Raw genomic sequence first — 21,393 nt, 5'->3', positions numbered from 1 at the left:
TATGGCTGTACATCAGGAAGATCCTTCCCCTACCTGTTCATTTTGTTATTTAAATATCAAAAACACCTATAATAATAATACTAATAACTAAGAAAAGCCATCTCCTTTCTTGTTACCAAAGTACAGAAAAACACACAGGATGATTTATGAGAGTGAATTTATCTTCCAGTGCACTAACTTCTTGCAGAAGGAAATGACATCTGTACCAGTTGATATCTTAAATGTGGATTTCATTTCTTATCTGAATAAATTTGTTCTTCTATGGGAAAACATCACTATGACTGTTGTAGGGACCCACGGGAAAGAACAAGTCAATATACAAATATTTGTATTCCCACAACTTTTCAGAAATAAAATACAAGAATTATCTTGACCCCTTTTCATTTTCTCCCTCTTTTGACCTCCCCATTAAAGAATATGCCCCTTGTATTATCTGATGGGGTTTCAGGTCAAGTACATTGGTTTTTAGATGATGCTATGAAGCAATAAACTGTTAAGAATAAATATTAAATGGATATAACAATCCCACTTCTAAATATCTGAAGAAAACAAAAACAATAATTCAAAAGGTACATGGATCCCTACGTTCATTACCGCATTATTTACAAGAGCTGAGCTGTGAAAGTGAGCCATCTAACTGTCCATGGGTAGATGAATGGATAAAAAAGAGTGGGTGCACATTACACAACAAAATATTACTCGGTCATAAAAAAGAATGAAACCTTGCCATTGGTGGCAACATGGATGGAACTAGAGAGTATTGTGCTAAGTGAAATAAGTCAGACAGAGAAAGACAAATACCACATGATTTCACTTATATGTGAAATCTAAAAAACATATACAACAAATAAAACAAAACAGATACAGACTCATAGACAAAGAGAACAAATGGATGGTTGCCAGAAGGGAGGGGCATGGGGGATGAGGGAAATGGGGGAATAAAAGGGGCAAACCTCCATGTATATAAAAAAATAATCACGGGAATGTTATGTACAGGACAGAAAAAATAGTCAATATTTTCTAACTTTGTATGGTGACAGACCATTACTGGACTTATTGCGGTGATCACATAAGGAACATAAATGTTGAGTCACTATATTGCTTACCTGAAACTACTATAATATTGTATGTCAACTATACTTTAATTTAAAAAATGGAGAGACTAGTATTGTATTTGGGGGGGGCACAAAGAGACTGGACTGTAACCCCTGGCCATGATGGAGGTTCATGATGCCAAACATGACTAGGGGACAGTTCTGCTGTGTGAGAAGCAGATATTTGGAGGGCAGCTTGCTGTCTTAATCCCAGTGGTCAGGGGTCGCTGGTCTGTGCTTACCTGCATATTAGCAAAACAATTACCCAACAGAGAAGTAATGTATTCTACATATTCAGGGTGGGGCAAAAGTAGGTCTACAGTTGTGAGTACATGAAACAGTTTATTCTTGTATTTTTGTTTATCAATGATTGTATTATTTGCCATATGAACAACTGTAGACCTACTTTTGCCCTACCCTGTATAATGTTTACGTAAATAGGAACTTTGGCATATTTTCTTTACTACACTGTTGTCTTTCAGAAGTTGCCAAAGTAAAACAGTCTACCATCAGCAATGGTACCTGAGAAAACATTTTGCAATCTATAACAAATCACACTGATTTAGTGCAAAAAAAATGCACCTGAAGCTTAATTCTCATGTAAGAAGAATCCTTCACCTGTAATCAATCTCGAGAGAACATCATTTATGTGAATTTTTTGTATTGCACCATCAGCCATTACCCATCTTTTGTTCCTTCCGTGGAGCCAGAAGAAGATGTCTCCTTGGCTTAGTAATGTGAGAAGGGGGATAGTGGGGTAGGGAAACGATGCCTCTTTCTTTTCCATACCCCTAGAAAGCAGGTGTGAACGATGTAAAAGGGAGGGGCAGACAGTGCAGAAACGTGATGCTGCCCCCTGCAGGGGGTGCAGGAGACAGCAGAGATTCAGCCACAGTCTACACTTCCTGCTTAGAGCATCGGTCAAGCCAGAAACTGAAACCTACTTAGGAATGACCCCTCTGTGGCTTCCCACACCTTCCTCTTCTTCCCCTGAGTGATGGCTGAAGTGGCCAACTTGGTCCTTCTAAGTGATAGGATTCAGAAACTCTTGGATAATATATGACAACTATCTGTATTGTTGATCTATGGAGTGCCAGGCTTATATATATATTTTTTTTTTGGGGGGGGGGAAGACACCAAAAAACCCCCAACAGGAAATCCAGGCACTTCCCTGCACCAAGCATAGGGCCTGCCTCTCTTACCGTCTGACAGGGACTCATAGTCATAATCATACTCGTCTTCTTCATCTTCTTCCTCCTCGTTATTAGCAGGTGGGGGGTTGGCATTCCCACCATTGTAAGCCTGAGCTTGCATGGATGCTAACTGGTGAGCCTGTAAGAGATCAATAATTAAAGACTGATGAGCCTGTAAGATATCAATAATTAAGGACTGCAGATGCTAAGCTAGTGAATGTACATTTATAGCTTTCAAAATGACCATCTTATGCTTAAGAAAGCTATTAAACATGGCTTATCCTATTTTGAATCATTTGGGAAAGGAAATAAAAATCTAAATTCACTTGAAGGTCAAGGTTAATCACTGGGTAAATGTTAACATCTCTGCAAGAGGACTCCTGGAGCTTTAAGGAAAAATCCCAAGGAATAGCAGTTCCCTGAGGCAAACCCTCCAGGAGAAACCTTGGTGCTTCAGACACAAATGGTGAAGTGAACCTACCCATCAATTTTGGCAAAGTAAATCTCTGCTAAGAAACCATTTTTCTTTTTCCTTCTTAAATAATATCTTAAAGGCCTTTGACCTTGAGAAAAATATTAGAATCCTTGTGGATGAAGAGACCAAAAGAATAGTTGTTGGTTTAAATAAAGTTTTTTTCAGCAGACTTTATCTGAACCATCAATCAGATTAACAAAATAGACTTAGAAACTTTAAAAATTTTGATATGTGCTGCTATATTCGACTAGAATTACTGTGTGGGGATATCAAAGGACACAAGAATAAATATAGGTCTGGGCACCTAGCATAAGGAAATAATCCGAAATACAGGAAAAGTTACGTGTATGTGTATATAATATACAACGGTTGGCAAAAGTAGGTTTACAGTTGCATTGTGACATTCTTTTGAATTAATAAAGCTATCGTAATAATCATAATCTGCATGTCTTTTTCCATACGAACATCTATAAACCTACTTTTGCCCACCTTGTACAGTTCTATATCCTCTGTTCAATATCTATATATCTCTGGTCATGATATAAAATGACATGCACAAAAGGCTAACTATTAAATATAAGTATAGCAGGATTCTTGACCTGTTTTTGTGGCACAGGCTCCTCTAGCAGTCTGGTAAGGTAGGACCCCTTCTCAGAATGACACTTTAAATGCATAAAATCAAATATAAGATTACAAAGGAAAAAAGAATGTTGAATACAGTTATCAAATGTTGAAAAAACAAATTTGTGCCCTAGGAATATGTGTTTCTTTATTAACACAATAAAAGCATATATAATGGTAGGCTAAATAACGTTTTTGAAATAGTGATGAGCATACATAATTCTTGGAGATATTAGCAACAGCTGTGATATAACATGAAAAACCTGCGATTTCAATTGGTGACAAGGACATAGGTACTGCCAATGTCACTGTGGCTTTTTCCCTACATTTATAGTCTGAGGAAATGCTTAATTTCAGCTAAAGGTCAGTGAAAATGAAGGTGTAATTTTTAAAAAAATCTAAGCTCGATGACCCCCTGAATTCTATTTCTAGATATTAATTACCAAGCTTAAGAATCCCTGTAATACAGGTTGTTTTGGGCCTTGGAATTATGTATATTTTAAAATGATTTCTAGTCCCTAAACTTCTTGAATTGTGGTTATATGACCTTTATAATAAACATGTATACATAAGGAAGATATAGTTTAGGCTATGTGTGTGTGTGTGTGTGTGTGTATCTCCATTCTGGATAACTGAACATGGTCTAGGCTGGGACTTCTCAAAGTGGGTTTTGTGGAACACTAGCTGTTATGTAAAAACTGATGGTTACAGTAACCACAAAACACAATGGTAGTTTGGAAACAGCTGCTTAAACAAACTGAAACACATTCCTACTAAGGAGCTTCACATGGCCTTTACTTAACATGCTAAAGGGCATCATGCCTCATCAGAGATTTCCAGTACAGCATTTCCCATGATTTTTTAATCGAAGAATTTTAACTCTCTTTTCAGTGTCTCATAGGATTAGCGTTCTTTAAAGCTTTGGGGAATCTTCTCTAGACACAAGTCAGCCTTAGATGCTGAGATACTTCCACCAGTGCAAGAAGTATGGGAGAGGCGCCCAAATGGACAGTCAAGAGAGCTGACAGCCCTATTCTTTGCAATATCCTACTTATTCTGAGGCAGAAAAACGGGGCCCTAGCCCTTGAATAAAAGCAATTCAGATAGAGGTCAGGGGGTTAGAGTGAGGCGTCAGATGAGGAGATGGGTTTTGGCAGGAGCCACGTTGTACTTTGCTCTGTTCCCCCAGAGCCTAGCATAGTGCCTGTCATCTAGTGTGAACTAGCAGGTCAGAGTTCAGGAGACCAAGGTCAGAATATAGAAGATCTGGTGGGGTGTTGTTAATGGGACTCAGTAAGAGCCTCAGCAAGAGCTTGAGGCAGATGGAGGGCTTCAGAAGTTCCACTCTGAGTCAGTCCATGCTTCCGAAGGGTAAGTTCCTTGTATGGAAATGACCTAGGCTTTCTGAGTTAGGGGCTGGGTCTGTGCACACTGGAGCTCTGGGCATTCATTCACCCAGCCTGGTGTGAACACAGATGACCAGGTCCACACCCACAACCTGCCAGACAGCTGAAAGTCTTCGCAGATATGACTGTCAACAATCCCTGGGAAACCAGGGTGGAATGACCTTGAAAAAGTGGAAATGGGATTACATTGTCCCATTTTTCCAAAAGTTGTGGAAATTACAGTTGTGGAAATTATTTGTTAAGTTACCTGACAAATTTCAGAATGGATTGCTCATTAGTTGGTGTGAGAACACAGAAAATAAAGAAGTGGTTAGGAAAAGTTGGCATGTTTTTTGTTTTCTTTAAATATATTTTTATTGATTTCAGAGAGAGAAAGGGAGAGAGAGAGATAGATAGAAACATCAATGATGAGAGAGTCACTGATCGGCTGCCTCCTGCATGCCCCTTGCTGGGGATCGAGCTCACATTCTGGGCATGTGCCCTGACTGGGAATCGAACCACGATCTCCTGGATCACATGGGTTGATGCTCAACGGCTGAGCCATGCTGGCTGGGTGAGTTAGTGTGGTTTTACTAACAAATTCCCCACACGGTAACCTCCTCAGGATTTTTGGATAAGGTAACTCACTTTGTGGGAAATTACAGATAAGCGACGTTTCCAAACTTCCAGGATGATAAGAATTACTTTTAAATAAACAGATTATGAGGCTTTCCTTGAAAATTCTGAGTTCACTGGGCAGATTTGGGACCTAAGAATCTGTCTTTAAAAGTGTTCCAGTGATTCTCATCTATGTGTTCTGACTTCTGTGTTGCATTTGAAAAGGTCTCTCCTGAGGACCTGGATCTGAATTCCAGCTCTGCCACTAGGAGCTGTGTGGCATTGAGAAAGTCACATAAATGGCTAGGCAGGCCCCAGCTTTCTCTTCTATAAATAAAGAAGTTGAAGGCGACTGAAGAAATATGGGCTGCAAGAAAGGAGAGCACCAGCCAGGAGTGCTAGGCACTAAACTCCAGGGAGGTTCTGTGAGAAGGGCGGCAGGCTCTCTACTTAGCTGTCTGGCTCAAGGGCAACCTGGGATGAAGGCACAGTTTGAAACACTGCCAATAAATACACTGGCAGATGTCAAAATTCACAAAGAACCTTGTATGCTGCAATAACACACCAAAATCAAGAGTTTAACAGAGATAAATATGAGGCTCCTGCACATGAAAGGTTAAAATTAACCGTAAACCTGGAAAAATGGGGAGACTAGGCACAAGAACAGTCCCTGTGAAAATAACTGAACTCTTTGTTTTCCACAAACTCAGCATGAGCCTAGTGTGCATTAAGAAATTTTAAAAGCGAGAATAGTTCTAGGCTACATTAACGAGGTATAACGTTCCAGTGACGAGGGGTGGTGGTTTCACTGTCCTCATGCAGTTAGAGCAATTCTGGAAATCACGTTTTCAGACTGGCAAATTCAAGAATGTCCACAAATTTAAGACTATCCAAAATATTCTTAATGAAAAGTGAAGAGTCTTAGCAGCCATATCCTGTGGGGAACAGTTGACACAAGAATGTTTAGCTTGGAGAAGAGAAAAGCTGGTGGGGAGACACATGCTAGCTTTCTAGATACGCAATTAGTCTGTGCAGCTGCAGAGGGAGGACGTGCTGCCAGAGAGTAGGAGGAACAGGAAGGAGGATTTGGGGTCCGCACAGGGAAGGCATCTGTCACAGCACAGTCTGTTCATCAGTGGGATGGACGCTGCAGAAGTAACTGCAGACAACCGTGCGCAGGGTGGGAAAGGCAACGGCTCCAAGGACATTCAAACGCACCTTGAAGACCACAGAGGTAAGCACAGGGCAGCTGCGTCTGTTTGGCAGGGAGAAGCGGTGGCCGGGGAAAGAAAACAGCACAGAGGAACAGTGTTGTAGAAGAAAGAGCCCCCAGCGTGGGCAGTGAGTGAGTGAGGCAGCATTTGAGGTATCAGAGAACACAGGCTAATATTATACAGTTGACCCTTCAACAACGCGGAGGGTGCTGATTTCCCATACAGTTGAAATATGAGTACAACTTTTGACTTTCCAAAAATGTAACCATAAATCGCCTACCGTCGACAGAAGCCTTGCCAATAACATAAATAACCGATTACCCATAACCTCTTTAACAAGAGGAGAGTACCTTTTGCTTTAAGATATCCACTGGTGTCTGATGGGCTTTTAGCTTCTTATTTTTAAGAAGCACCTTCCTTCTAAGTTGGTCAGGTGAAGGAAGCATCGGATCATCTGAGAAATCACTCTCAAATAAGAATTTAGCCACCAGTTTTTCTCCAAACACAGTCTAAAAAGAATAAATAAAAATACATAATCAATGCCTTTTGCCTATACTTAAATTATTTCAGCCCAGTTGAACTGTTTATAAAATCCCAGGGAAGATGTTGTGTCTCCCCCTCCCCCAATAGTTTCATACTGGGAGGAAGGGTGGTGGTTGAAAGGAAAGGAGGAGAGGTCCAGGCCATTCTCTGCATGGGGCCAGCTCTGACTCTTTAGGAAAATGCTCTGGGGTCTGATGTAGTAAATAAGAAAACAGAGATTTAGTTAGAGGCTGTGCTTTGTTGCATATGGCCTGTTGCAGATGTAGGTAAGAAGTCAAAAGGATAGAAACCTGGAAGTAGGTAGGGAGTAGGGACAAAGATGTTTCCACAAATGTCTCTATCAGTGGAGGTAGGAGAAAGTATCATGGAATATTTGCCCCTAAATCTGCATCGTAGTTTCCTTGTATAAGGAAGGGCTGAATGTTAACATGGCAACTGTTGTGGCCACTCTGAGTTCTTTGCCAACTTGGATCCCAGTATCTGTGGTGTGGGCCACAGGAGGATTTGACATATTTGCCCTCAGATATTTTCAGCTTTTCCATAAACAATGACAGGGAACATCCTGGCATCTCTGACTTGTGGTTCCAGAAGCACTGGAGAGGTGGCCTTTTCTTACCTCCAAAGGAGACCACAGAACAATGCTTTTGCTACTCCAGCTCAAAAGATGGACCACCCTGGAGAAAGCCCAAGCTTCCAGGGCACCCCCATTTCTCAAGCCTGAGAAACCCTAACTGTACATGCTTCATGGTCGGTGTCCAGCTGTGGTGTGGTCCACAGTGGATCCATATAAAACTCAATAGCAATGGCAAAACAAAGGCCAAGATACCATCCTGCCTCTTAGCTAAAAGCATACCTTGAAAATTTCTGCCATTTTTCGTTGCTGAGGCAATGAACAGTGGTTCTCAATTGATATGATGATTGGCAGGTCAGAGTTGACGAAGGCACTGCGATCAATGGCTTCAACCACTTCCTATGAGAGACAAAACCGCTCATTAGAGTCTGTCTTATTAGATATCTCCTAAGGTATCTGTCTAGGATGTCAGAAGGCAAGGTACTTACAGCCACAAAAAGCGTCTAAATTATTGATTTCAGAAGGCTCTGGCCAAAGTGATTTTTATGTTTTCAAATGTATTTTCAACTTAAAGCAAGAGGATAAGGCTATTTTCTACAAAGACATTAAACTGATCATATTGAGTTTTGTTCACATACTATGAGGAACAGCTATCAGTATGCTGAATTTAACAAATCAATATATGTATATTGTGTATACTGTAGGCAAAATACACTGTTTTAGTTATAGCATCAAAAATAGTAGGCATGGGATACTCTCCTGCTCCCAAGGAGTTTACAATCTACTTGGGGCAATAAGACACACACCACACATATTTATGTGTGTATATAAACAAAATGATCGACTCCTCATCCCTCACTGTGAAGCGTAAGAGTTTTATGAGGGCTGAATAGGAAAATGAATTAAAAAGAAAATGCATCTGAGCCATCATCTCCACAGATGACAGAAATAATAATATTCTTTCCCAGACAAGCCACAGTTTAGAGAAAAATAATGTTACACAGCCAGACTCTCTGAATGAGGATAGTAACTACACAATGAACTAATAAAGTACTTAGAATTTGAAATAATAATCCAATGAGACCAGTGTTCCTGGGTGACCAACTCCCCAAGTGGAACCAATTCTCATTATTTTATAATGTTAATTATTGAATCACTTCCTAACATATGATGTTGGCCTCTCTTGGACACCAAGACAAATGACCTTTAATTCCTTCCTATAGCAAAGGAACAACCCCTGAATTTTGTATATCATTTGATGTAAAAATTACAATGATGCTTACTGTGAGAGAACTAATTTAAGGTAATGGTAACTAACCTTTGGCTGAATGAGAATCTAATAAGGGTTCTAGATCAACTCCCAGAAAAAAGAACATGTGGGCAGCCTATAAAACATTGGAAACAATTCTGTGGAGTCTTCAGAGCAAGGATCTGGATCTAATGTATAATTTGGTAGAGTCACTGATTTAAATGACAAATGAAGATAATGACTCTGATTTGATTTAAAGAAAGTTATGAAGCATTACCTTGAAGGGGATCTTGGTCGTCAGTGTATGTCCATGATAAATGATGGGCATCCCGTCATCTCCATCCCAGCAGTCCAACTCTACGCTCCTACAGCCTTGCAGGAGGACCTGTGTGATCAATAAAAAAATCCACCCCAGATGAGAGAATGGAGAATACGCCTCAAGTTAACCCCAGTACATGATTCTATATATCAGTGTTCACATTCAGGGCTAAAGCAGAAGGGCATGCGATCTAAAATAAACACTGCATCTTGGCCAGTGGCCACAATTAATCAGGGGTGGGGAAGGCAGAGGACAGATTAAGGTGGAAAGAGTGCTTGCCAGAGCTGAATACCACTGGAAAGTAAAATTTGATAGCAAAAACATTTGACCACTTTCCCAGCAACTTTAGTTTCTCAAGGGACCTAGATATACATGGCACATGCTGAAATGAGAGAACCAGGCTGGTGTTCTATCTAGGCAGATGTCAGTGGAGGTGATGCCACAGCCCAGAGGAAGTGAGGTCACTGATTCCTTAATTAACTGTCCAAACAGTTATAGGAAGCCAATCAGGAAAAAATCTCCATTCAGATCCAAATTCCGCCACTGGCTAATACATCTGCTATGAACATGTAGCATGTAAGAAGGGTACAAGCAAGGGGTTATCAAGGATTTGCCTTGCTGTCTAATCTAGAGCTGAGATGGCAAAAAATCCATAGTCGCCTCTCCCATATCTTTAGCAGACATCAGTAATCAATCAGAGCACACTTGCTCCCTAAGCTTTGATGTTATTTCACAACCTCTTCAGCAAAGTGCTCCAGGAAATACTACCAATGAATCAGACGAGATGATACCTCTTTGCTATCCTGGACTCGGAGCTGGAAGCACAGCTCCTGACACGGGTGTGTGTATGTGCTGCAGCTCTGTAACATTCGCTTGAAGCAAACTCTTCCTCCATAGGATCTATTTGTAGACTATCTTTTAAGATAGTCTTGAAAGGGTATTGAAAGGGTAACCCAGGCCAAAAGCAGGATATATCTGCAAATGCGCCAAGCCACGGATGTAAGAATCCACAGAATTATTACCATGTGACAGCACTCAATACTGGGGCTAGTGGCCACTAGAGTTGCTGCAACAAGACTCAGATAGTGGAGTCTGTCTTATTTTAATATTTTTTGTACGAAATATTTTCTAGATTCTTCCCATTGCACAACATGCAGCTCTCAGTCTTCCTGGGTGACCCGTCTTCCCAGGTGGAACCTATTCTGTGGCCTGAATCCCAAGGCTCTCAGATTCTTCCTGCAGCTAGAGTTTCCAGAGGTGCATTGTTTGGGCTGAAAACTGTTGTGTAATATGACAACCTCATCTCTGTGGTGTGCTTGTCACACTAGGAAGAACATTTACCACCTCAAAGCAGATGGGAAGATTTTTAGCATGAAAAGAATAACGCTCTTTATCACAGTTTGCATGACCTTAAGCCCTCCATTTATGGCTAGAAAAGGAAAACCAGAGCTGGAGAGTCCAGGGGAAAACAGGGCTTTTGATCAGTTCTCATCTGTCCCATAGAGTAACACTAGGAGGTAGTTAGAAGGCCTGAGAGAGAGAGTGGTAAGATATAAAATTAAAGGAAGATTCATACTAGGTTTAATCATCTCTGAGTCTATTTGAGGGGCCTCTGTGCCTTAGTCAAAATCGGTGACAACCTCACTTGGGGTGTAATGTTAAGGAGTTAAAAAAAACCTCTTTGAAATCAAATAGGGAAGTGAAGTAGGAATAAAAGCTAGGACACTGTTCTTTGCTTATTTTCTTAGGAGAAATATTATCTCTCTTCATTCCCCCCCCAACCCCCAGAACAAACTTTTTTAACCATGGAATTCTCTGTGCAAATGCAGGGCCAATATATGCAGCACATCAACGAGGACCCCAGCTGCAGGGGGCAGGTACGGAACCCTTCCTGCTCCACCGCTTGCTCATCTCGGTGTCTGCAGCTGAGGCTCCCTAACAGCTCTCCTGTTCTGAAAATCATTAGTTTAAGGACATGTCTTCATTTCATAACAAGAGTCGCTTAGATTTTAGAGTTTAGAACACATATTTCATTCTAGATAAACTTTGGGACAGAAGTTTGACCCCTGCTTTGAGGAACATCTGAACTGATCTGGAGAACAAAGGAACCTCGGGTTGTGGGTTTTGTAAACAACACAACGGCAATGTTCACACCTGGACTCCCCCCTCCACACACATGCTCAGTCATACACTTGTATTCCCTGGACCTAACCTAGCTCCTTCATGATTGATTACCTCTTCTTGTAGGAGCTCAGAAAACAGGCGGCAGACACTAGGAAGTTGCAGAAAATACAACAGGGAGGCAACTGACACACAGATCATTAGTTGGATGTTTAGATCAAAAGGATGTGCTTTTTTCTAGTCCAGAGAACCTACTGAGTTTCCCAGAACATGCCCATGAATTAAGTGTATAGGGACCGTGCCTACAGTCTATGCAGATCTTTTTTTCTTATATTGGTTACCATAGGGATGAACTGATTGTCTAACACATTGCAAAGCAAAACAACCAATACTTTGAGAATAACATCATACATAGAGAGTCGCATTTTCTATTATGCTTTCCCACTACAATATATTGATTTATTTAGCATTTAGGGAAACGATTAGATAACTTTCCCATGGGAAAGTCTAATTTTAGTAGGAGTAGGTCAGACTAACTAGGGTCTAAAAGCTATGAGTCTCAAACAAATACTTTTTTTTCTTCATTGCTCAGAATAAAGGTTAAGTATAGACGGGGCGGGGGGGGGGGTGTGGAACACAACAAGAAGTAAAGAAAACAACTGTACGTATAGGCTGTTTTCCCACATGTCATGTTTCCTCACACTTCACATGCAGCAGTTCCCGAGCTCTTCACAGAAGTCTGGGTCAGGTTTTTGAGACTTTGGGGGTTACGTAAATAAGATTTAATGAAAACCACGTTCCAAGTGGAATTCTCAGTACCTGGCTGTAGAGTTCTACTGAGGATTCTCCTTTGAGCTGATGGCCTGTGAGGTAGGTATTGTGTGAAGATTCAATGTAATAGTAGGAGAGGGGCAGCTGTAATTCTTTAATGTTCTCTTGGGACTCATCATTTTTTGAGGCAAAATTATCTTTATCCATCAGAAACCTAGGAGGAAACAAATTTTCTTAGGGCTGCATGGGGAAAATAGGTGCTCCTAAAATGATGGGCAAAAGATATTTTAAAAGTTACCTTGCAAATCCTTCAAATGACATTAGGCCCTGATGACACATACTAATGCTAGGCTCAAACTTCTGCAAGGGATACAAAAAGAGTGTTATTTAGGTAAAGGAAACTGAGGGGGGAAAAACCACCACATCATTTTTAAAAGCTGTTCTGTTTTCATCAGGAAACATCTAAACCAAATATTTGAACTGAATTAGTTATGTAGTGGTAAGATGTAGCTTTTTAGTCCAAAAGCAAACATTTATTACAAGTGAGTTTATTATACGAAGCATATTTATCTAAGAGAAAAAAGGAGAGCAAGAGAAAAGAATAAGGCTGATTTGTATGAAAACAGTGTTAGTTTATCCAAGTGAAAATGGGACATAGCTGGGGGTGTGTGAAATGAGATGATTCTCATAAAACGCTTTGTGCAGTGCTTGTCCTCAATACTGTAACAGTGAGCACTCGGCAAGTCATAATAATCTTACATTTTAAGCACTTCCAGCGATCAAATCCAATTGCTGGACAGCTAGCTAATCCACTGGTTCCCAATCGGTTGAAAAAGGCGACTGAAACCTAGCCTAATTCTGTTGCGCGTGAACTGTCTCCTAGCACCGCAGCTGCCGTGAACGGTCTCATCCCCTCCGTCTCCCCCCACCCTCTCGCTGCAGCCATCAGCATGTCTTGCCTGGGTGACTTGCGAAAGCGTCCTGCCCAGGCCTCTGCTTCCACTCCTTTCCCAGCACAGTTCATTCTCGGTGGAGTCAGAGTGACCTCTTACAAACAGACATTGTTATGCTACTTACTCCCCTGCGCAAAAATTTCCATTAGCTTCCCATTTCTCATGGACTAAAGTCAAGCTCCTTAACATGCCCTAAATGCCTAGATGGTTGGGCCCCTGCCTACCTGTCTGAAATCATGTCTACTGTTGTCCCTTTGGCTTAGGGGGCTCCCAGGACAGCTTTTTTATTGTTTCTCATAAACCCCGAGCTCGCTCCTGCCTTGGTCTTTGGGCTTGCTGCTCCCTGCCTGGAATGCCCTTCCCTTCAATAGCTTACTCACTCAGGGCTCGGCCAAGTGTCACCTCCTCAGCTTATTCCCCTCAGCCCTCCTGCACCACTCCATCCCCTAACTCTGCTCAGTATTTTCCAGAACCTAATATGATTATCTAAGATTACATTATACAGGGTCGGGCAAAAGTAGGTTTATAGCTGTGAGTATGTGAAACACTTTATTCTTGTATTTTTATTTATTAATTACTATATTATTCTCCATATGAACAACTGTAAACCCACTTTTGCCCCACACTGTATCTTTATTTGTATATTATCTGCCTCACCCACTTGAATGTAAGCTGAGCTGAGGGCAGAACTTGATCTTACTTACCACTATATTCCCAGGTCCTGGAACAGAGCCAGGCCCATGATAGAAGCTAACAAATATTTGTTAAATGATCAAAGAGACTGAAAACCTAGACTACTAATTCTACTGCATGTGTTAGAATGACAAGAAGGAATCATGTACTGATTCCTTATAATAGACACTGAGCAAGAGAAGGCTTGGGACCTGTATTAATTACATGTTGAATAAGAACACTTATGTATTTGTTATTTCAACCCCACCCCCTCTATTTCTGCCCCAAACTTAAAGAGTCTTTGGAAAGAAGTATGGAAAGAGTAAATGTTTAGCAGAAAATAATTAGAAGAGTCAGGGGCTTTGCACATGTGTGCACACGAAACAGGCACATACCTGGATGATGCTGAGGATCTCATCATACGTGCAGTGTTCTCCTTGGCAGTTGACTAGGAAGTCATTGAGCTGGAGTATGCCAACCCCAAATACGCCCAGGGATGTGCTCTCGACCCCAGTGCCATTCGTCACGATACTTGCAGCAGCAATGGCGTCAGAGATCTGCCTCTGGTTGTCTGACAGTTGCTGTTTACTTTTAATGAACAACCCCAAATCCGAGACATTTCTGGTCAACAAATCTGAAACAGAACCACCCGCAGAATATGGGCACACTAACCAGCGTCTTTCACAAAGTTCACCTGGCAGATAACAGCGCTGGAGGAGCTCTTCACTAATCTGTCTAAACAAGCCAGCAAACTCAGTGCACGTTCCTGGCTTCACAGAGTAGAGGAATAAAGAAGGAATCAGTGAATAAAGAAGAGAAACTGAGAGAGAGATAGATCCATGACCCTGAAAGGCCACGAGCTTCGGTATTCGAGGGGAACTAAATGTACGTTCAATTGGGGATTTTAGGCTGAATATGGACTTTGGTTTTTGAGAATAACTATTACATTTTAATATTTTCAGAGACTGAAGATGAACCTTTAAAACTGGTGTTTCTGTACTTTAAAAGTGTAACTATAAACATTTGTGTGCAGGTTTCTGTGTGAACATAAGTTTTCAATTCATTTGGGTAAATACCAAGAAATGCAATTGCTGGATCATATGGCAAGAGTACGTTTAGTTTTTTTTGTGTTTTTTTTTTTAATCCTCACTTGAGGATATTTTTTCCATTGCTTTTCAGTGAGAGTGGAAGAGAGGGAGGGAGAGAGGGAGAGAGAAACAGCGACGTAAAGGGGACACATCGACTGGTTGCCTCCCACATGCGCCCGGACCAGAGGTGGGGAGCAAACCCTCAATCCAAGTACGTGCCCTTGACTGGGAATCGAATCACTGATCCTTCGGCACATGGGCCGATGCTCTAACCACTGCACTACACCAGCCAGGGCTGTTTTGTAAGAAACCGCCCAACTCCCTTCCTAAGTGGCTGTACCATCTAACATTGCCACCAGCAAGGCTCCAGTTGCTCCACACCAACACCTTTTTGGTGTGGCCAGTCATTTTAATTCTCGCCGCTTTGGAAGACAGTCTGGCAGTTTCCTACAGAGCTAACCATAGGCTTACCATACGACCCAGCAGTTGTTTTCCTAGGTGTTTACCCACATGAGGTGAAAACTTACATGCACACTAAAACCTACACACAAATATTTACAGCAGCTTTATTTATAATTGCTAAAGCTTGGAAGCAATGAGGAATTCCTTCCATAGGTGAATAAACAGTGATAAATCCATACAATGGGATATTATTCAGCTATAAAAGGAAATGAGCTATCAAGCAATGAGAGACATGGAGGGACCTTGAACATGTATTGCTAAGTGAAAGAAGCCTGTCTGAAAAGACTACATACTGTGTGATCCTAAATATGTAATATTCTGGAAAAGGCAATAAGTCAGAGAACAAAGGTGGGAGGGAATAAGTCGGGGACATCTGTAATACTTTCAACAATGAAAAATATATATATTTTAAAAAATCAGTGGTTGCCAGGGCTTCAGAAGGAGGGTGGGTGGGATGAACAGCTGGAGCATAGGGGATTTTTAGGACAGTGGAATTTTTCTGTATAATACAGTAATGGTGGACACATGTCATTGTACTTCAAAGCCCATAGAATATACGACACAATCAGTGAACACTAATGTAAACTATGGACTTCAGTTAATAATATATCAATATTGGCTCCCTATAAAAAATATGCGAGAAATTAATAATAGGGGAAACTGTGTGGGGAGGCTATATGCAAACTCTCTGTTCTTTGCGCTCATTTTTCTGTAAATCTAAAACTGCTCTAAAAAGAAGCCTATTGAATTTTTAAGACTGTCACTGATTGAGTAATCCATGGTTATGCACATCTTACGACTAAAGTTGAAAAAGGTTAATATTCTTAGTTTAAGGACAACATAGGTCTTAAATAATTGAAGAGCAACTGCATGAAAGAGGACAGCATTTTTATTGTTGCTTTTTGTGCCTATGTTTTCCAGCAAGAACAGACGAGAAAAAGAATATCCTTTAAAATGCATGGATGGTGCTGGTGCTGGTGGGGAGTGGGGTAGAACTAGATATTCTGGTTTACATATTCGGGAAAATGTCCTGGATGTCCAGGCAGGAGTGTTCTGCTGAGGTCACTAAAGACTCTCATTGTTAAAGGGCAGTCAACTCCCACCCTGCGGCTGAGCACCCATCTGCCTGTAAGCAGGGAAGAGACCGGTGGTTCTCAACCAGGACACACCACACACCCAGTGGACATGTGGAAATGAGTGGGAAAGGGTTTTTGGTTGCCAGAATGACTGTAGGGCTCTATCGGTTAAATATCCTGAAATACAGGGACAGACCCACACAATGATGAATCTCCTTGTCTCAAATGCCAATGACACCTTGAAAAAAAGTCTCCAAATGTTTGGCCATGCCCCAGGTAACAGCAGGCCACGTGGGACAGGCTGAAGGTTTGTGTGATTGGACCTCCTACCCTGGTTCCTTAGATAGAAAGGTCTGAGAGGCAAAGATGAAACTGTTACACAAACCCAGGTCAGGCTGCAGGCCGCTGGTGTTTTCGTCAATGGTTAGGTTGGTGTAGAGCGGAGCGGACTCGGAGCCTGACCGGTTGCAGGGCACGGCGTAGAGGTCGAAGAGGTCCTTCAGGTCCTTGCGGCTCCTTACGCTGGGTGAGGAATGAGAACGCCTCCCGTTTAGTACTGTTGTTACAATGTGGGGCTGAGAGAGGGTCAGAAGAAAGTCAGCCGTACCTGAAGGATTTGAACAGCTCAACAAATTCAACGAAACTCATGTTACTGTCGGAAACCATGAAGCTCTGAAAGCCTTTCATTCCTCCCTTGATGCGGCCATGCCAGCTGCTGCTGCTCCAAGCACTGCAACAAAAACACGGCCTTAACGGGCAGAACGGGCCCACGCCTGCCCTTCTGCCCCCGCGGACATCCTCTGGTCAGCAATGTGGCCAAAACGACGGACTGCAGGTCACTGAAGGCGGAGGCTATTTTCATCTCTCTCAAAATCAATCTACATTATGTCAGAGGAGATCAAACTTATACACTGAAACCTCTTCATGTTTACAGTCTATTTAATAAGACTGAGGTTAGGATGCTTCTACTAATCAAAACAGTTCTTTGAAATCACAGGTCAGTGGGGGGGGGGAATGTAAATTCAGTGTCTTGGAAAACAGGTCATTTGAAAAAAAGAGAGCCCTGCCTGGCTGGCACGGCTCAGTGGTTGAGCATCGGCCTGGATCCAGGAGATTGAGGTTCGATGCTGGGTCAGGGCACATGTCTGGGTTGTGGGCTCGATCCCCAGCAGGGGTCGTGCAGGAGGCAGCGGATCAATGACTCTCTCACTGTTGATGTTTCTCTCTCTCTCTTGCCCTCTCCCTTTCTCTCTCTCTGAAATCAATAAAGATATAATAAATAAAAAAATAATAAAAAAAGAGAGGCCCAAATTACTCAATTATAACCTATGGAAAACTGTGTACATTTCCCCCTATATTCTAAATTACAGAAACACATTTAAGAAGAATGTCCTGAATGTATCGATGTTTTCTCTTTTTCCTTTTTCAACTGGTTCTTAGATGAAAACAGGGAAGGGCTTTTAATACTAACGGAAAATGTGAGTCAGAAAAATATTAAGAATGGAAAGAAGCCAACTCTGTCTAGGATTATAGCTGCACCTGCCAAGGCTGTATCTTCAATATAAAAATATCAGTCCAATAGATCAAAAATTCCGTCTGGCTGTCTCACAACATTTTTTTTTTTTTTTTTTTATAACTTTCTACACTGGTTCCCTGATAGGATAGTATGAGAAATGTTTTGACTGGTTGTTAACCAAATTAATGAATAAGATCTTTCTTTTTCTTGTTTTTGTCTTTTATTTTTCACTTTAGAAATATTTCAAATATATAAGAAAGTATAGAGAATATTGTATTGAGTAGCCCGTTTACCCTCAATCCTGCTAACAATGTTGAGTCATGGAAACTTATTCTGTGTTGACATCTGAAGGTTAAAGGAAGAGTATTACGAAAGGCTAGATTTGTATTATTTTGAGGGAAAAGGTGGTTGATCTCTCCTGTGGTGTGGGAAACAGGGTGGAGGGTCAGGGAGAAGAAGAAGGTTCCACAAAGTGGTTTATCATTTGCATTTAAACAAGTAATTCCCGGTCCTCGTTCTAGTTCCAGGTTCAGCCACCGTCCGTAGGCAGCCGCTCCCTCTGACTTTAGGAAGCTCCATCTGCCCACTCTTTCCCTTCCTGGGGCTCAGTCTTGCTTTTCCCCCTTGAACAGCATGTGGGCTGGTTTTTCTTCTCCTGCCTTGTCCTTTCTTTCTGCTTTAGGATACTTGGTGGGCTGTGGTCCCTGTCCTCCTGTGGGGCCCTGTGATCTCGTACCTGACATATTAGTTTCTCTACTTCTACCTCTTTAAAAAGATCTTCCTCCCTTATTCTGCCCTTCTTTTTCCTGCTCATGAGTGACTGAAATAAAGGGAAAGGCGACTTAATCCCAGTTACCTGGCTATTTTATTTACCCGGGATGCTGTATAGTCAGTCTGGAATATAATGTAAAAAATTCTGATTCTTTGTAGGTTTTAATTGTGTTACATGCCCAAATTTACAGAGAAGTTGTAAGAGTGATACAAAGAATTCCCATGTACCCTTGACTCAGTTTCACCAAGTACAGAAATCTGAATGTATAAAGCATAAATTATGTTCATTTTTCACGCAGTGAAAGAATGCTTCCCTTTAAAAAATGATTTACTGTAGAGCGTGCGTATGTGTGTAATTAATGCTTCCAAAGCCAAGGTCTGCACAGACCCACTTCCTCCTCCCACTCCCCTCTCGGATAAAGTGGAGTGCCTGTTTTATCTTGGCTCTGTCTGGAGTCTCTGCATTTCTTAAACTTTAGTGTGGGGTTGAGGGAGATGGTGTGGCATTCTGATTCCTTTGGAAGGCTTTCATTTTAATATCATTTCTTCTGAGAGAGTAGATGTTTCAAATAGGTAATCTGGACCTTATGAAATAATTTACTATAACACCAGCTTTGAAATTATCTAGACATATCCAACTTGCTGTAATACATTCATTTCTCCAGACATGTATGACTTATCTTATATATGAGAAGAGTATTTAATATATTTCACCCATTAGCAAAAAGGGTCAAGCAGCTTACTTTAAAACTTAATTTATTCTTCATTGAGAGCAGTGCCATCCAATAGAACTCTTTGCAATGATAGAAACATTCCACATCTGAACTGTTCAGTACAGTAGCCACCAGCCACTTGTGGCTGTGAGACACTTTTAATGTGGTTAGTGTGACTTAGGAACTAAATTTTATTTTATTATTTTACTTAATTTTTTTATTGAACTTAGTCAGAAACGGAGTTTTAAATTTTAATTTTATTAAATAGCCACTTTCCCCACCCTGTGGCTAGTGGTTACTATACTAGACAGTGCTAATTTGGGGAATCATAGCTCAGGTTTTGTTATTGCCATTGAACTTTGAAGGGTTGGTGTGTAAAATAATTAGGAGCAATTATAGTAATATGAGAACACAGGAGTATAAAATCAGAAAAACTAGGATTTAAAAACTTGGGGGGGGGGGTGTCTTTTAATTCTCAATGTAACTGTTAAGTCAAAATCAGAGATGGTCTTCCATAGAGCACTGGGAGAAGACACCCTGCCACACAACCTGAGTGACGTGAAGGGTCCTTCTCTTTTATCATGTTAAGGCCCCACCTGGACGGGCTCTTGTTTGAAGACAGCACAGGGGAGGACACTGGCCTGATGGGAGATGACGTCCCGGCAGCCAAGTTGGGGGACCCAGCCGTGGTCAGAGAGTGGGCTCTTCTGGAAGGGAGAGGGTTAGGTGGGCTTGTGATGGCATTCGCCTCTGTGAGAGTGAAAGACAGAAAAGAGACAATGACCCCTTTCCCTCAGAATCAAACAAAAACCAAAGATGCTTCTGGATGTCTGTGCAAATCACTCTATGAAGGCAATTTCTATACAAGGGGCATCAAAATACTCTGATGAGTGGACTCAGTGTGTTCTCAACCCTGGTACACACAGGTATCATCTGGGGAGCTTACAAAGTATGTAGATGTTCAGGTGCCACCACAGCGCCTGGATCAGTGCCTGGGTGTGGCCAGGGCATTGGATATTTTTTAAAAAGCTCTAATATCCAGCCCGGCCAGTGCAGCTCAATCGACTGAGCATCAGCCCATGTGCCAGTGGGTCACCGGTTTGATTCCGTCAGGCACGTGCCTGGGTTGCGGGACTGACCCCCAGCAGGGGGAGTGCAGGAGGCAGCCGAGTGATGTCTCTCCCATCGATGTGTCCATCTCTCTCACCCTCTCCCTTCCTTTCTCTGAAAAATAAATAAAAACATTTTTCTCCCCCCCCCCTTTTTTTTTTTTAAAAAAAGCCCTAATATCCAGCCTGGGTTGAGAATCACTGGGCTAACTCATCAAGTTGTATCTTGTTAGCTAATATTCCCTGTCAATAATGGCAAGTTAAGCAGTGAAAATTTTCTTCCAAGTACACTTGCAGAAATACCTCTTGGGTTCCGTCATCGAGTTAAAACAAAGGTAAGTATATTCAACAAGATAAAGGGTGCTGTTGAGAATGCCCACCGTACTTAAAATCACAATTTAAACCCAAATGCATGTTTTCCCCATAAAATAACTTCAGCTGTGGCTGTGCTGCTTACCCGATTCTTCGTGCTCATTAATGTCCTGAGGATCAGAGCCACTCCAGCTCCGACACTCCTTGTGCACTCTGGCCTTTCGGGTGGCCATCTCGTCGTCGGCTGCCTCTCCACTCTCCCCCTGGGAACACAGGGCGCACCGTGGCTCTCATTGTGTTTCTCTCCCGTCATCCTTTAGTTTGGGCAGGTCCCTGTCTTCTGACAGACCCACCTTCAAGGCTGCCTCCCCGGTGAAGCCAGTAAAGACCCCCTGAAGGCTGACCAAGCATGCTCAAGGAGCATTGTACCATTTGTCCTTCACTATAACGCATCAATCCTCAGGGGAGGGGGCCCATAAAAGGAGGCAGCTGGCCCCTGAAAGCTCCACATAGAGACAAAGTGATAAAGTTGATAAAGTTCAACTTA

General features: G+C 41.8%; 1 protein-coding gene across 5 annotated transcripts in view; it reads right to left on the bottom strand.

The window, feature by feature from the left end:
- Positions 1-21,393, bottom strand: part of PLCE1 (phospholipase C epsilon 1) — a 244,144-nt gene that overhangs the window by 31,568 nt on the left and 191,183 nt on the right. For 2 of the 5 annotated variants that reach the window (XM_081158868.1, XM_081158872.1), the window contains exons 10-21: positions 20,992-21,109; positions 20,022-20,175; positions 17,033-17,155; positions 16,811-16,947; positions 14,195-14,433; positions 12,473-12,534; positions 12,223-12,388; positions 9,241-9,348; positions 7,997-8,113; positions 6,951-7,109; positions 3,362-3,424; positions 2,297-2,426 (exon numbers count right to left, since the gene is read on the bottom strand). In XM_081158868.1, the coding sequence (XP_081014994.1) occupies positions 2,297-2,426; positions 3,362-3,424; positions 6,951-7,109; positions 7,997-8,113; positions 9,241-9,348; positions 12,223-12,388; positions 12,473-12,534; positions 14,195-14,433; positions 16,811-16,947; positions 17,033-17,155; positions 20,022-20,175; positions 20,992-21,109 (1,576 nt within the window). The remainder of the gene's footprint in view (positions 1-2,296; positions 2,427-3,361; positions 3,425-6,950; positions 7,110-7,996; positions 8,114-9,240; positions 9,349-12,222; positions 12,389-12,472; positions 12,535-14,194; positions 14,434-16,810; positions 16,948-17,032; positions 17,156-20,021; positions 20,176-20,991; positions 21,110-21,393) is intronic. The other 3 variants (XM_081158869.1, XM_081158870.1, XM_081158871.1) reach the window with 3 other exon arrangements.

This window comes from Miniopterus schreibersii (genome assembly GCF_964146895.1).
Source record: "Miniopterus schreibersii genome assembly, chromosome: 14".
Classification (NCBI taxonomy): Eukaryota; Metazoa; Chordata; class Mammalia; order Chiroptera; family Miniopteridae; genus Miniopterus; species Miniopterus schreibersii.
The sequence above is the reverse complement of the archived record's forward strand: the minus strand, read 5'-3'. Positions and strand labels throughout refer to the sequence as shown.